Source organism: Terrapene carolina, unplaced genomic scaffold (assembly GCF_002925995.2).
Source record: "Terrapene carolina triunguis isolate 2854851 unplaced genomic scaffold, T_m_triunguis-2.0 Scaffold30, whole genome shotgun sequence".
Classification (NCBI taxonomy): domain Eukaryota; kingdom Metazoa; phylum Chordata; order Testudines; family Emydidae; genus Terrapene; species Terrapene triunguis.
This window is the reverse complement of record NW_020664381.1, coordinates 6,989,786-7,006,791: the sequence shown is the minus strand read 5'-3', so window position 1 is coordinate 7,006,791 and position 17,006 is coordinate 6,989,786. Positions and strand designations below refer to the sequence as shown.

The window sequence follows — 17,006 nt, the reverse complement described above, 5'->3', positions numbered from 1 at the left end:
CCTGTCTGTGGAATATTTATGTACTGCCTAGGGCCATCATGTGGCAACTATAGTGAATTACAACAGTTTCCATATCTGCCTCTGGATCATGTGCATGTATGAACATGGTGTGTAGTCTCCTTTAATGACTCCACTGCATTCAGTTCCATTCTGCTACACTGTCTGGGGAAAAAGCACACATAAAAGATATTTAATCAAACTGTAAAGCCCAACCCTTCAGAGAAAGCACGTGAAAGCCCACTGGCTTCAAGAAGATGTCATGCTTTGTCAGGTAATGACTGAATGTATCAGAGCTGATATGCCAACATATTTGGGCCATATCTCCATGATCTTCCCTGATTTTTAGAGTCCTGTAGCTAAAATGATCCCCATCCTAGGAAGTGGCATACATGGTTACAGTCCAAGAGCAGATTTTTAAACACCGTTAGGATAGCAAGCATTTGACTGTGTTGGAGTGTGGGTCTCTACTCTGAACCATGATTATATAACAATGGCACGTCCTCCCTCAAAACAGCTGCCCCCAGTGCAGTGTCAGCAAAACATGGGCCTACTTAAAAAAAAAAATAAAAAGGAAGAAACTTGCTTAGTGCACAAAGCAACCGAGGCTGGTGTTAGAATTTGTGGGGCCCCAACCTGCCAATGGGGAAAGGAGGATGTAATAGTCCGGTGCGGGAGCTGTGCCCTCTCAGGGGCCATCGGGAGCCAGGCCGCCTCACTACACGGCCCCCCCAAGTCGGTCCTCGGGTTCCGAAGATCTTGGGGTTCTGCCCCTCAGGCAGGGGCTAAACGAAAGCACAAGGTTAGATAGGCCCAAACGCTAGCTCAGGGCGGGGCCACACACACAAGGGTCCGAGGGGCTCAGAACCTTCCTACAGGCTGAGCCAATACCGCAAATAGCTAAGCCCCTGCCCTCAGTCAGGGCGGGGCACCTAACCCTTAGGGTTAGGGATTTTGGGCACCAGTCCTTGCCTCAGGGGTTGGGCAAGAACACTAATCTCGGGGCTCAGTCCTTGCAGCAGGAGCTGAGCAATCACAGTTAGGTAGCCCAGGCCCTTAGTCAGGGCGGGGCAACAAACAGTAGTTTCAGGGGAGGCTCGGTCCTTGCAGCAGGAGCTGAGCAAACACAGTTAAATAGCCCAGGCCCTTAGTCAGGGCGGGGCAGCAAACAAAAGTTCAGGGGCTTAGGCCCTTACGGCAGGGCTGAGCGCAAACAAGTTCAGGATGCCCAGGCCCTTAGTCAGGGCGGGGCAGCAAACAAAAGTTCAGGGGCTCAGGCCCTTATGGCAGGGGCTGAGCGCTTTGGGGCAGTCCTTGCCCTAGGCAGGGAGGAGGAGAGACTGCCACCCGGCGTGGGGTGGCAGGGGGGAACACAGGCCCACCCACTCCACTGTGTTCCAGCCCGGGGCCCTATCCGCAGCAGTCCGTCTGCCGCGGGGTCAGTGGGGATCCTGCCCGAAACACACTGACATGGGTTCGGGGTCTGCTATCCCCGGGCCACTTCCCATCTCCTCCTCCTCCATGGGTACCTGCTCATCGACGGGCTCGGCAGCGGGGCCCCACACCATGGGGTCCTCGTCTTGTTGAGGGCTGTCTAGGTCGGGCCGCTCCTCCGGTCTCGGGTCAGGGGGATGCTCGGGTCGCTCCTCGGGGTACCGCTCTAGGGGCAGGCTCGGTCCGTCGGCGTCCGGGTACCTGGCTCTGGGGAGGCTCGGCCAGTCCGCCTCGGGGTACCTGGCTCTGGGGAGGCTCGGCCAGTCCGCCTCGGGGTACCTGGCTCTGGGGAGGCTCGGTCCAGCCGCGGCAGAATACCTGGCTCGGGGCAAGCACGGTTTAACAGGAGCCCGAGCAGGAGCGTCTGGCCTCTCCGGCCGCTGGGCTACAACTGAGTGCTGGGGCCTGGCTTTTATACTTCCTGTCCCGCCCCTTGACTTCCGGGGGGGCGGGAACAGGCGGCGGTGGCTCCGCCCACTTGGGTGGCCGTTCCGGCTCCTCCCTCTCAGGGGCCGTCGGGAGCCAGGCAGATTCACTACAGAGGACAATAAAACAAAGGCAGCACTACCTCCTCATCCTGTCCCGTGGCTGGAGGGGGTGAGGAAGCCAGGGGGGAGTTGGTTTTTCCCGCTCTCTACCTCAGATTCTGCTGCCAGAGCAGGAGTCCCTGCATGCGTGCTCTGTAACTCAAAGGCTGGCCACTTGCATTCCTTGTGCTTTAGCTCTGCCCTGAAATTAAGCAACCCAACCATAACCAAACATGCAGTACCTTAGCAAAAGGACGGCATGGGTGTGTGTTCGTGTTCCCAGAAATGTCAGAAGCATGCTGGTGTCTGCACTACAGAAACAAACTGGTTTTCAAGTCTTAATGGATCATGGTTTTAAAGAGCTTCTCCACAACCATGAGGGCTAGAAAGTTACTTTTTCAAGAAAGCTGAGAGTCTCATATAGTCACAGGACTCCAGCAGCTGGGGCTTTAAGAAAAACACCAAGTATTGTGAGACTAATGATAAAAATCAGCAACATTGTGCATTATGGACTGCTTGAATAGAGTAGGTATGGCTTGACCCAGCAATGCTACACTGGTTTTTTTAATTTAATACTTTGCTTTTTTTTCATACAAAGTGAAAGTGAAGAAAAAGGATTCCAGCTGGAACTGCATCAGACATGTTCAATAAAGAGAATGTAATTACCCACTCTGAAATTTGGCCTGAACAATGGTGTTAACAGCCTGGTTTTGGTGTCATTGATTTTTTTTTAAAACCTCGAGTGGTTAGGGCCTCAGCTTTAGGTTTCTTCTGAAAAGCAGTGTCCCTTAATATTGTAACAAGTTACATCTTCTCTGGCCACGATACTCAGGGATGGGACATTGCACTTCCAAGAGGTTTCTGGTGTTTATACTTATTTAGAAGGAGAATGTGCAGCTAAAATGCCATATCGCCAGAAAAATCGCAGGCTCACACTTCCATGGCTGATTCTTGTCTACCAGGGGATTGGTTCAATAATACAGCTAATATAGCGCACCAGACTAGGATTTGGGAGTCCTGGGTGCTGTTCCTAATCCTGCTGAAGTCATTCAGGTGCTTCAATATCTTTGAGGATCTTTGCCTCAGTTTCCCCATCTGTAAAACAAGGATAAATGATACTGATCACTTTGAGATCTATTGATGAAAAGTGCTATACAAGATCTAGGTATTATTACTTCCAGCAACAAGTGAGTTTTTCTTATAGGTTCCCCCGTCCAAGTACTGAGCAGCCCTACTTAGTTTATGAGAGCAGAACCCAAGGGATGTGGCCATGTTTTTCTCAATATACCATATATACTCGTTCATTAGCCCGTTCGTTTATAAGCCGACCCCCCAAGATAGTTAGGTAAAAATAGCAAAAACTGTATCACCCTTTCATAAGCCGAACCTATATTTCAGGGATTGGCAAACTTTGACTCCTGGCCTGCAGGGCCGGCTCTAGGCACCAGCGCTCCAAGCATGTGCGTGGGGTGCAAAAAGCCGGGTGACCCTCAGCTCCCAGTGTCCGTGGTTTACCGTTCCCAGCCAATGGGAGCTGCGGGAAGTGGCGTGCCAAACCGTGGTCACAGGGAGCCGAGGGGCTCCATGACTGCAGACGCTCCAGGTAAACAAAACGACAATGTATTAGATATTCAATTCAATGATTCCATAGAGTTTAAAATCATCAAATTTTGGTGTAGACCCGTCTATAAGCTGACCCCCGCTCTTTGATGCGTCACTTTTTTACCAAAAATATTTGGCTTATGAACGAGTATATACGGTAGATATCCAATAGCAAAATCTAACTCTTTTACATGAATAGTCTGCAGTTGTCAGAGTATTCATACTCCATAAAGCTAGAAACCTTATAGGGAATTTTATGAAAAGTTTGTTTGTTGCAGACATAAATAATTAGGCATATTCTGGTCTCTGCCGCCATATGGATATTTTCCTGTATGAATCTGAGACAATATCCACTGCAAACATCTCTGTAACCAACCAGTAGCAACATCAAAGGCTGTATGTCATACCGGTCGTGAGGCTAAAATCAAGTCTATAAACTGCTTGGAGATTCTCAGATAAATAGGACTGTAGTAGTTGCGAATTATTTAGAATTGTTACTTTTCATTGATCATAAGAATGATAGCATGGGCTTCATCTTTTAACATCTGTGTCTCTTGTTTTTTAATGCTGTTTCTTGAAGTTTGATACTCCTCCCCTTTTTCTACTTAGGGTGACCAGACAGCAAATCTGAAAAATCGGGACAGGGGGTGGGGGGTAATAGGAGCCTATATAAGAAAAAGACCCAAAAATTGGTACTGTCCCTATAAAATTGGGACATCTAGTTACCCTATTACTACTCATGATGCCTTTTTTCACCTTTTTTTTTAAGTTCACCATGTTTGTCTTTTAAAACCCCTTTTTGTATTCTGCTCTATGCTCTTCCTTTATATATAAATTGTTCCCCTCTTGCTTTTCCATTCCTATCTCTCATGGCTTTCTCTTCCTAATTCCTGGTGACCCCCCCTCCATTCCATCCCCTCCACCCCGGGACTTGCTCCATGTGGTATTGAGCAATCAAATGCAATTGTCAAGATCCAGTCTGAACTGAGAAGTACAGCTCGGGCTTTGGAGGTGGGTGCTTACCCATTTCACATTGCATGTGAAGCAGGGTGGAGTAAAATGTGCTGATAGCTGCATGTCCTGACTCACTTTGAAGCTGATCCTTATTTAAAATTGTATTGCCCATTTTCTGTGTCAAACTGAGGATTAGCTAAGCATCTCTGTAATCCTAGGGCCAGCACAGACAGGAAGGGCTCCAGAAGCAGCTAGGGAAGCAGCACCTTGCAACACGCTCAAGCAGCCACCTATGGCCAAATTATAGAGTGTGGCATGAATGGATTCCAAGAGACCACCACAAAATAAGGTCTGTCATAATGTTGAGCCATTGTAGAGCACAGGAAAATGATGAATTCCAGAGGACCTCCTACAAAAAATCTAGTGCTGTCCGATTGCTGGAGAAAACTGGAAATGTATTTCTATTTCTTATGTTTGCACATGGTTCATAGAGTAGGTTACATCATTCTCACTTGTTTTTAACATAAGAGAGATTAAACCCAGGCAGACTATCCAGGAGCTAGATTCTAATGCCCAAAAGTAAGCGTGTAAAAATAAATTGGGCTTAAAATTAAGAGGTAAAAATGTGATCCACTCCCCTTTCTCCCAGTTCTGCCCTAATGACCTACTAAACTTCCATGCATGAAGTACTTGGGCATATTGTTAAACAAAGAACTAGGAAATTTGGAATTGATCTAGTCATTGCATGCCTGATCCATGAACTGGAGCAAATAAAGTTTTCATTGAGAGGCTGCTCATTGAAAAAGTGTTTCCACTTCAGAACCAATTAGCCAGTGAGATAGTAATTTCAATGGGTTCCTTGGGTTTCTTTCAATTAATACATGGGTCCATGTAATTTCAAGCTATTTGCATTCCTGCTTGCCTTGGGCACCTGCTATGGCTCTTTCATCAGTATTAGAATTTGCATCCGCCTCTCATCTGACCTCTAACCTTTATTCAAAGTTACTTGAATTACTTTATCCTACTTGTGCAGTTTAATCACACAAAGAGAGATGGGGACAGGAATTAAGATATATGCTTTGATAATAGGTAATGTTCAAATGTATTGGACTATACAGTACTACAAGGGCTGGTACTAGTACTGAAATCACAGCAACTTAAAACCATATAAAGAATTTATTACACTCATCCATGCTAGTTTAAATGCCCTCTGCTGGGAATTGGGTGCATGTTATTTGTTAATATCCTATTATTAAAAATGGTTAGTCATAGAAAATGCTTGTCATTCTAAATTACCAGCCCAGTCAGAACTATATTATTATGTATTATTTGTATTACTGTACTGCCTAGGGAGCCCTAGTCATGGACCAGGATCCCATTGTGCGAGGTGCTGTCCCAAAGAGCTATATTAGCCACGTGGTTTTTCATCATCTTAAAGGATTGCAAAATCCTGTAGAGAATAGGTTGCAATTTCCCTCAGTTGTGCAAAAGAACTTAAGGTGGATGTGACAGGTTCAGTCACAGAGACCCCCCTTGGGACGGTCACCTGATGTGCTGAAACTACCTCTGAGCCCATTTTCTCTGATGGCCTGGGACTCCAGAACCCTGCCTTGTTGAGCCAGACACGCTAGCCGGCTGCAACACAGACCCAAGGTCTGAACCATGCCCCCAAAGCTGCAGACTTAATTGAAAACAGCTCAGCAAGTACTCCTGTCTCCAGCACCCAGACACCCAGCTCCCAATGGGATCCAAACCCCAAATAAATCTGTATAAAGCTTAGACAGAGTAAACTCATAAATTATCTGCCCTCTATAGCGCTGATAGAGAGAGATGCACAGCTGTTTGCTCCCCAGGTATTAATCACTTACTCTGGGTTAATTAATTAAAAAAAGTGATTGTATTAAGTATAAAAAGTAGGATTTAAGTGGTTTCAAGTAATAACAGACAGAAAAAAGTAAGTCACCAGGCAAAATAAAGCAAAAACACACAAGTCTAAGCCTAATACATTAAGAAACTGAACACAGGTAAATCTCACCCTCAGAGATGTTCCAATAAGCTTCTTTCACAGCCTAGACTCCTTCCTAGTCTGGTCCCAATCCTTTCCCCTGGTACAGTTCTTGTTAGTTCCAGCTCAGTTGGTAACTAAAGGTTTTCTCATGACTGCAGCCCCCTTTGTTGTGTTGCACCCCCTCTTATAGCTTTGGCACAAGGCGGAAATATTTTGTCTCTCTTGATCCCCACCCCTCCTTCTAAATGGAAAAGCACCAGGTTTAAGATGGATTCCAGTTCAGGTGAAATGATCACATGTCACTGTAAGACCTTATTCTTCATTACCCACAGGCTGGCCCACACATCCACAAGAAGGCTTGCAGGTAAATAAACCATCTACAACCAATTGTCCTAGTCAATGGGAACTGTCAAGATTCTAAACCACCATTAATGGCCCACACTTTGCATAATTACAATAGGACCCCAGAGTTATATTTCATATTCCTAGTTTCAGATACAAGAATGATACATTCATACAAATAGGATGACCACACTCAGTAGATTATAAGCTTTGTGGTGATACCTTACAAGAGACCTTTTGCATGAAGCATAATTCAGTTACATTATATTCACACTCATTAGCATATTTCCATAAAACATATGGAGTGCAATGTCACAGTGGATAAGCTCCTGCCTGTGTTAAGCTTTTAAAAGTTACTGTGTTACTACAACACAAATTGCTTCCGGAGGAAGGTCTTATTTCTGAGATTGATGACAATAATGAAGAATCTCATGCGATAGGGGAAGATTCTCTCTTGCTTATCTAAGGGCCTTTACTCACACTGAGTAGTGCCTAACTCTGCAGATAGTCCCATTGACTTCAGGGAGGACGGCTCAATGTGAGTAAAAGGTGTCTCAATCTGTTCCTAAAGAAAAACACAACTATGCAAAGGGGAGGCACATAAGCTCAGTAGGGAGGCGCTGTATGGGTGAAGCAGTCCAACACTTTGTTTTGTTCTAGTGTTTGGTTCAGATTCTGATCTTACTTCTGCCATAGTAAATCCAGAGTAATGCAATGGATTTATTTTGGATTTATCGTGGTCTAACCCAGATCAGATAGTTTTATTCGTGTGTATAGTGTAGTATTATTGTTTAAAGGTCAAGAACGACATTCCAAAAATGTGCTGTATTATCATCCAGTTCGTTAATGAAATAATTAATACTGTGCTGGCTATGCAATTATTGTCCTTCATCACTCAAAAGACACACTGGGCCAGATTCTCTTCTCAGATTGGTTTTCACGCCAATTTCACTCCATTGACTTGAGAGGAGCTACTTCTCATTCACACCAGTGCAAAATCAGAATCAGGCCCACGGTATTTGAACAATAAAAGCTTTTCCTCTCATACTTTTTCTACTCCTTCAGTAACATATGCCCATACTTGGGCCATTTCCATTTACAGCATTTAGTCTGTCACTGCCACTTCCCCCTCCACCCTCCCACCCCCAAAAAGAGCAGCAGTTTATAGTGACTGAACATAAAGCTAAGAAAAGACACACTTTTAGGCATATATTCACACGGTACTAGAAAATGTACTGTAGGGAAATGATACTGCTCTGATTCCACCATCATCCCCCAGGGGATGGACTAGATTTCCTAATTAAGTAATTTACTTTTCCAGCTCTAATTTCTATAATATATTATGTGGTTTCCACACATGGAAAAAAGTTGCCTGGATTTTCAGTGCATCAGCCAAGCCATTAGAATAAAAATGGCCAAGCATCATGTGATCCAAATGTTTTCTTTTAAGTGTTGAAGTTTTATCATTTTCTGTGTAAGAGGCACATGGGAGAAGTATACAAAATAATGAATGGTGTAGAGAAGGCAAATCATACACACTTATTTACAAGAACAAGGGAACATTCAGTGAAATGGAAAAGGCAACACCAGTTAATTTTGATATGAAGAAATACTCCTTTAAACAAGTCAGACTCAACCTATGCAACAAGATATTGAGTCTGAGAACTTAGTAGGATTCAAAAAAGGATTAATCGTTTAAATGGATAAGAAAAGCATATTGTTACATTAGGTTGAGTGCTATATTTTATCCAAAGGGATATAAACCAATCACTAACTGACAGGGGTAAGAAACTAATTTTCCTTCTTGGCAGGTTATTCCATAATTGACCTCTATGGGGTTTCTTGTATCTTCCTCTGAAACATCTGGTGCTGACCACTATCAGATACTAGTCTGAAGTGGTATGCCAATACCTATGTTTTATGTTAAAGTCAACTGTAACTTGAATTCCTCTGGCTTGTTTTCCCTGTTAAGCATAAAAGTCATTGGCATTTCCAACTCAGATGTACTTTACTCATTAGTAGATCTCCCAAGTGGGTCAGAGATGGGCCTGAGCTGCAAAATTCAGATACAGATCAGGACCCAACTCAAACTCTGGGGTTTGATTTGGTGAAGGAAAGAAGAAAGCCATAACATTCAGACCCAGATCAGCATCCGAACTTGTCCCAAAAACCAAGCTGTTTGGATTCTGGGTTTTGGTTTGGGCCCATCTCTGTGATTAAGGGAATTAAGTCTATCCATCCCAGCACTTATACACCATTTACCACCCTAGTCCTGGACCACATAAAGAAATTAAAATTCAGATTAACATGATGTTTGTTATTAACATCATTGTTGATGTTCCTGTTTTAGGGTGGCCTCTAAGGAGGGAAGTGGCTTAACAGAGCTGGTACACTGGCTAATAGGTCATTTAGTTTATTTATTTTTAAATCAAAGAGCATTTGATGTTTGCAGGAGGAAACCTTCAAGCAAATGTATCAAGGTAGTAGTTCTCCCATCTCCGCACTTTGTTAGTTGCCATCTTCCATTTGCTTGGGGTCATCTTCTCTAGTCCTTTCTCAACCAAGTCACTGAAAAGTATACACCTGTAGGAGTAAGTTCTCTCAATGGACCTCAGACAAAACTCCTTCCTGTTGTTAATAATAAACCACTTCAAAGAAGACCATGCAACATCCATAGGGTGGAGATAGTTGTAGGGCAAAGGCACGGAGAGAAGCTCATGGCCATTGGCTTTAGCAATTTGAGGGCAGCACTCAATGCTGGACATGTAAATGACTGATGGGACCTGCGGGTGAGTTATCTTCTCCTGAGCGGTGGGTTCTTTTGTCTGCAGCACACTAGGCTGCCTTTTCTCTCTCACTACAATGATGCATTTCCCATAGAACTTGTTCAGAGAATCGCAGAATTCCTGAAAGATGTCTTCATCCTGCTTCATGGGCAATTCATCTCTTAGCAACACTCTGTATCTCCAAGGCACCCAGCCTTGACTGCTTGCAGCATGAACGAGTGTCCATGTTGGCCAATTCAGACTGTCTTCCTGCAATATCTTTTCCCCTGTTATGAGAGATTCTGAAATATCAGTTTCTCCTAAGAAGATGGTGTTGAGACCATTAAACTGCAGAGTCCTCAGAGCTTTTAAATACTTCAGGCACTGCTTCCTTGCAGCAGTGTCAAAGGAACTCCTGTGGATGATGTGCTTTAAAAGAGGATTTACAAAGCTATACATGTTGCTTTCCCCAGTACTTTGAAGTTCACAGAAGGTTCTGATGATACAGGGTAGAAAAGTGATGATCTCATAATGTCTCTCATTACACTGGTGTTATTCAGTAGCATCATAATAGACAGTGCATGGTGTTAGCATTTTCAGACGGCTGATCAAAATTCAGAGAGATCTCAGGAAATAATAGCTCTGTCGGGCTAATTAAACTACAGTTGTGCAGCAAGCTGTAAAGGCCCTCCTCTCCCCGCCTACCTCCCCGTGTTTATTAACATAACCTATCCCAGCTTAGTGTGGCATCTGCCCCCTGTGGTGGTAACTAGACCACACAGAGGTTGATGAGCCTGTTACAACCTTGGCTAGGGTAGGGCTTTTAGCTCAAGCCATGCAGGCAGGCCTGGATTACGATCTAGAGGTCCAAGGTTTAATCTTCGCTGTCAATGGTCAACCAGGGGTGCGCTGTTACAACAAGAAAGTGATGGCTGAATTTGAAAAAGAGAAGGTTTTGGAGTGAGGTGTTACCACAGCCACTGGCAGAACACACATGCCAAAGTGGCAGTAAGAGTCCTCTGGCCTGCCCCTGATGCTGTTGGAGGGCAGGGCAAGTAGAAGACTGCTAGGGGTGGGAGTCACCAGGGGGATTTAGATGCCTAATTGCCACTTTAGATGACTACGTCCAATATTTAGAAGCCACTGGCCTTCACAATCTCCCTGCTCAGCTGCCACCTAACCCTGTCAGCGCTTAAGGCTCTGTCTACACCACAAAAAGCCGCCCACAGCCATGAGTCTTACAGCCCAGCTCAATTGACTTGGGCTCTTGCTATGGGGCTAAAAATAGCCTGGTAGATGCCCTGGCTTGGGCTGGAGCTTGGGCTCTGAGACCTGGCGAGGGGGGAAGGTCTCAGAGACAAGGCTTCAGCCCGAGCCTGACCATCTACACAGCTAGTTTTACTCACATAGTGTGAGCATGAGTCAACTGACCCAGGCCCTGAGACTCGCTGTCGCAGGGTTCGGTCTTTTTGCTGCAAAGATGTATCCTAAGTTTCCACTGTTAAAGTGCCTGTAGTGTCTAAATTTCAGTGGCTGGGCATGGAGCTGCCTAAGTGCTGACACTGCCCAGCAGTGTGGTGCTAACTCATGCCTAAGCCCCAGAGGGATTCACAAACTAGGGATCCCTCCTGCCAGCACCTAAGTCCTCCTTGTGAATCTAGCCTTGCTCTCACCCAAGGAAACAAGGCAAAGTGGGGAATGATGGGAGGGAGCAATTAAAGCTAGTTTGGGGATGGAGGCCATATGGGGATGGCATGTTGGTGGATCTACTTCATCTCCCTCTCTCCTGAAGACTAGCGTGTATGTGGTTGGGGGAACGGGATGAAGAAAGTTTTTGCGTGGGGGTCTGAAAATGGGTGAGGTATATTTCAAGACTTAATTTCTTACCAACTTTTCCCCTACCTTTAGAGGTACAGACAGGTTTGCTTCTGCTGTAAAAATCTGGAAGTGCTAACCTCAGGATTGCTAAATTGCTCACTCTTACCTGTATCTACTTGCCAGGCACTAAACTTTGGCAGATTATCAGTTTTCTAGGCTGAATTACACAATTAAATTCTCTGGCGCAAACTCTTCAGTCTCTGAATATTGCATGCATGTTCTTGCCCTCTCTGAACAGAGCATACCCTACCACCCACACGATCACTTCCGTAACATTCCTCTCCTTGCCACCTCCGTTCCCCAAGTGGACTTTTACTGCCTTTTTTTTGGAACCAGCTGGTGAGAATTCTGAGTCCAAAATTCATGTGAAGGGAGGGCAGGAACGCCGTCTCCAGTGACTAATGCAGCTGACCCGTCGCCCGGGTTTTGAAGCTGGCTCTGCTTGCTAAGGATAATGAGTGATCCTGCCATTCGCTGTAGCCTTGTTAAATAGAGAATGCAAGACTAGCAATTTGGAGATGCAGCCTGTCTGCAACTCCCTCAGCTGAAAAGTGATGGAAGATGTAGATCATGCATACATGGGAAAATGTTAGATGAACCTACAATACATACCCATCATACGGGAATAGATCACAAGTCAACGCCTATGTATATTTATTAGCAGAGTGTAGGCTTTCAGTGTTAGGCCCCAATCCTAAATAGACATACATGGGGTTAACTCTACGGGTAGACCGGGGTCCAGTTTTGGACCGGAACACCTGGACAAAAAGGGATCCTGGCGGCTCTGGTCAGCACTGCTGACTGGGCCGTTGACTGTCCAGTTGACAGCACCATTGCACCGCGCAGTGGGGCTGGCAGACTCCCTGCTAGCCTCCCAGCCAAGTGGCTCCCGGGTCAGGGAGCAGCCGGCATGTTTGGCTCCTAGCCTTAGGGGCAGCCAGGGGGGTTCACATGCTGCCCCCCGCTTGCAGGTGCAGCTCCCATTGGCTGGGTCAGGGCAGGGAAGGAACTAGCGCGAGTGCGTCTCATGAGCACTCAACAGGCGGCTGTTGAGGGGTCACGTGGCGCATGCCTCACCTGCTGCTGCCCGGCCCTCTTCTCCTCGCACTCCTCGTGTGGCTGGGCTCAAGCTGCAGTGCTTGCCCTGCGGCGAACCACGGTCTGTCTGTCACCCAATCGCCGGCACCGCAGGAGTTCGAGGTATATGTATCCCCATCTCTGAGTGCTGGGAATGGGGCTGCACCCCCATCCCCTGTCACTGCACCCCCATCCCCTGTCACTGCATCCCTCCCCATCCCAACCCCCCCGTACCCTCATCCCCCTCACTGCATCCCTCCCTGTCCCATCCAGTTCTGCCCCCCCACACCTACCCATCCCAGCCCTGTACCCCTTACAGCTCTCTCCCACCCATCCTCTCCACCTCCCAGAGCCGCCACCCCCATGTCCCTCACCCCCCACAGCCCCCATTCACCTCCATATACTGCTGCACTCCCATTATGTCCCTATGCACCCCTGTGCCCCCAACATTCTCATGCACTTGTAGCCTTCTGCCTCCCCCTGCATCCCCATCCACCCCACATTCCACCCACACTCCCTCCTCTCTCCTTCACTGCCACCTCTCACCCACACCCTGCTCTCGTCCTTGGCCTCTTTCCCTCCCCATCCTCTCTCCTCCACCCCTACCCCCCATCTTTTCCCCTCCAGCCCACCCTCCTCCCTTCCTGGCGGGGTGATTTAGGCAGCCCCTGGAAAAGTATATGAAAAAGTGTCTCTGTGTAGGAAAGTGTGTGCATGCGTGCATTGTCTGTGTGTTAGAAACTGTGTGTCTTTGTGTAGGGAGGTGTGTGTATTGCTGCATGTGTGACTAAAATTTGCAGCCTAACTCTTTGATGTTTATTCCTTTTGCTGGCTTGTGCACAAAAAAATTGATGAAATAAAATATGTGTATATTCATTTCATAACAAGTTTTTAAAAGAGACGGGAACTCTAAAAGAAATGTGTTATTTCTTAAAAAGTGAATGTTGTTGACTAGTAATTGCAGAAGAGCCGATGGATCAGACATTTCTCCCTCCCTCAGTCTAGCTACATTATTAACTCTTTGTTGCAGACTCTCTCTTTTTATGAGTATGTCCAGCACCTACCGTCCTGGAGCCCTGATCTTATTTTGGGTCTCTAGGCACTAAATAACAATTGTAATATTAAATAATGTGGAAGTATGTGTGTTAGTGCATACTAGATGCGTACACATGAATACACGTGTATCTGCCTGTAAGTGTGGGAGTCAGTTTCTACAGATTTATTTTTATAGATATCTGGACAGGTGTGCATTTCTGTGGTTGTGCTCTATGGATTTGTATTTGGGCTTCAGGAGTGGGCCTTTAATGGACCCATTGCAGCTGTGATAATGTGTAGTCCTAATTCCACACATAAAATTACAATAACTTTAGTGAACAAAAAACATGGAGCTGGTTACGAAAAATGGGAAGAGGGGAGGGTAAGAATCATGAAAACCTTTGTGAAATTTCATTTTTTTAAACATTACCCTTTTTGACTATGTTGCTGCCAGCTCTAGCATCCTGTAACAAATAAAACCTGAACTTAGCATAATACATCTGTCAAAACAATAAATATGCCTGTTTGGGCCTTGCAGTGAAAATGAGCATGTGAGAGAGGGTGGGGGAGAGCAAGTGCCAGAGGGAGGGGGGATGGAATGAGCAGGGAGCAGGGCCTCGGGAAGGGGCAGGACAGGGGTGGGGCCTCAGGGAAGGGGCGGGGCAGTGGGCAGGGCAGTGGGCGGGACAAGGGTGTTCGGTTTTCTGAAATTAGAAAGTTGACAACCCTATGCACTATGAGTAGTCCCACTGAAGCCAGTGGGAGTTGCTGGATGCGCAGCATTTTTCAAAAGCAGTTTACTTATTTAGGAGCCATCTGGATTGAAGAACCTAACTCTGAGCTCCCAATTTGAGAATCTTGCCTATATCCTCAATGTCTGTGGATTGATTACAATGGAAGTTAGGTGATTAAATACCTTTCAGGATCTGGGCCTTATATTTTAATTTCTGTACACATCTAATGTGATCAATGGTCCTCTAGTGATCTGTGTTCAAATTATTGCTAACGGCTCAGAAATTCCATAACAAAAGCTTGCATTGCTTTTTCCTCTGAATACATTTTCCATATGGAGAGCGCTAGGAATACGCCTTTCCTTGCAGAGTCCTGCAGGCATGGCTTACCAAATCTTTTGGGGGGTGGGGAGGGAGATCCCGCTGCTTTACCTTCTTGTGTTTACACACACAGGTTCATCTATGTTACTGTTTCTTTTAAGTTACTTCTGAATGTAAATAATCATCAATAGAGAATTTTAGCATAGGAGAAATAATATTGTCCAGATAGGCCCCCAAGCACAAAAGTAAAGTAGGGAGCTGCCTTCCACAATGTTGCAGTGCCCTCCTTTCCCCATGCCATACTCTCCCCTCTAACCTCCACCTCTGGTGGCTCTGCCCCGTCCTTACCAACCCTCCCAGTATAATCTCTGGTGGCTCACATGCCTTACCTCCCCTGCTCAGCATCTACGTACGCTTCTGCTATAGGTTGGCAAGAGGTTGCTACTTGCTACTGACGTGGGTGGGAGCTTGCGTTCCCACAGGTGCTGTTCCCATGGCCAGAGCCACCCTGGCAGTTTCAGAGGAATAGAAGTTCTGAAAGCAGACCAATGAGCTGGTGATGGCTCTGAAGGTGTTGCCAATCACTTTCCCCACTTCCTGGCAGCAGTGGGAATTTCTTGCAATGAGGTCAGGGATTTGGCATTCTCTCCACTCCTGCGGGTCTTTTGTTCTCCCTTCCATCCTCATCCATGCAGCTTCTTACTCGCCTCCATTTGCTGGCACAATGGAGATGGGAGGTGGGGGGCGGGTAAACATTTCCCCGCTGTGGAACCAGTGACCCCGGGTCTCCTGAAATGACAAATCCCCAAGCTCTTGTGAAGCAGGAATTACACCTGTGGTTGGTGTCAGTGTTCAACTATTGCCAAGTGCGATTTCTACATCTTACAGAGGAGTTCCAGAAACATAATTACAACCTTGTCATATACATTGACAACAACACCAGCAGTGTTTGATGTAAATATCTCTTTGCTCTCTGCCCTTAAGAAGCCTTGGCAGCATGAAATGAACTGAAATGGTGACTGCTCCAAGTTGACTCGTATTTTAGAGTCAGTGAACCAGATTCTCACTTCACTTTAAAAGACATTGAACTGCACTGATATGTCAGTGAAGTTATATCTTGTGTGTAAAACTGGTGTGAGATGAGAAACAGGCCTGCCCTGGCCTGCATTACACTGACAGACACTTTTCCCTCTTTAGTAGGGTCTTCAGAACATTTTAGAATGTATATGTCTCTTCCCCCACCATGATAACTGGAAAAGGTGAACATCTGCTTTATTTAAGAATTTGGCTAACAGAGAAAGCCTTGTGAGATACACTTTTCATTTTGAGGGGGACAGCACTCATACAATGCTACCAAGTATACTTTTGTCCTAGACTGAGGCATGCTACCACTATAACTACTACAACACAATAGGACTGTGGATCCTTTGTGCCTCTTAAAATCAAATGCCATATGTCTCGTGTTGGGCACCCAAAAGCTGAGGCATCCAAAGTGAACACTCCTGAAAATGCTGGCCTGATTGTGTGGCCCTTAATTTAGCATCAGTCTTGTTTTCACAGTTATGCTCCAATGAAGACCATGAGTGAGGTGGATGAAGGAGACTCATGTGAAATAAGAAATGAAAAATTCAATCATTTAATAAATCAGTAACTAATTACTTTCCAGCTGGTCTTTCCTCTTCAACATTTATCTATGCAGTGGCCAGATTCCACTGACATTCTTACTGATGTCCCGTGAAAATGTCATGACATTTTTGGAACGTCAGGAGACGTGTACCCGCCTGATGTACCTGTCATGGTCAGCAAGAGCGAGTGAAGCAATTAAATCATAACAATTACAAAAAATACCAAAGCTAATGCTAGCGACTGATTTATACTGAAACAACAGGGTTTACACTATTTACTAACCTTAGTCATAGTAGCCGTTTAAGGGCCAGATTCTTATTACACCCACTTAGCTGTCTGTTCCAGACACATTTTCTGGCTTTTAAAAAGCACCTTATTCACAAACCAAGCATCTCAATATCATTTTCCAAACATCTTAGAGGCAGCATGGATAAGTCACTGGATGGGATTCATGAGATCTGGGGTCTATTCCCCCAGCTCTGCCACTGATCTGCTCCCCATGCCCCTCTTCCCCCTTCCACCTTTTGTCTGTTCCCGGCGGCAGGGGGGTTTGTACGCTGCCTTCCACAAAGAGGCCCTGATCTCAGCTAGGGTCTCTAGGTGTGTCATAACTATAAAGGGAAGGGTAACAGCTCTCTGTGTACAGAGA

At 45.8% G+C, this 17,006-nt stretch overlaps 1 protein-coding gene across 1 annotated transcript; it reads right to left on the bottom strand.

The window, feature by feature from the left end:
* Window positions 1-9,386: 9,386 nt before the first annotated feature.
* FAM243A (family with sequence similarity 243 member A) lies at window positions 9,387-10,148 on the bottom strand. Its single transcript, XM_024197037.2, has one exon. The coding sequence runs from the start codon at window positions 10,146-10,148 to the stop codon at window positions 9,387-9,389; it is 762 nt and encodes a 253-aa protein (XP_024052805.2).
* Window positions 10,149-17,006: the final 6,858 nt, after the last annotated feature.

Bases quoted from the DNA above. Each gene is read 5' to 3' on its own strand.
- FAM243A (XM_024197037.2), bottom strand. From the start codon at position 10,148: ATGTATAGCTTTGTAAATCCTCTTTTAAAGCACATCATCCACAGGAGT.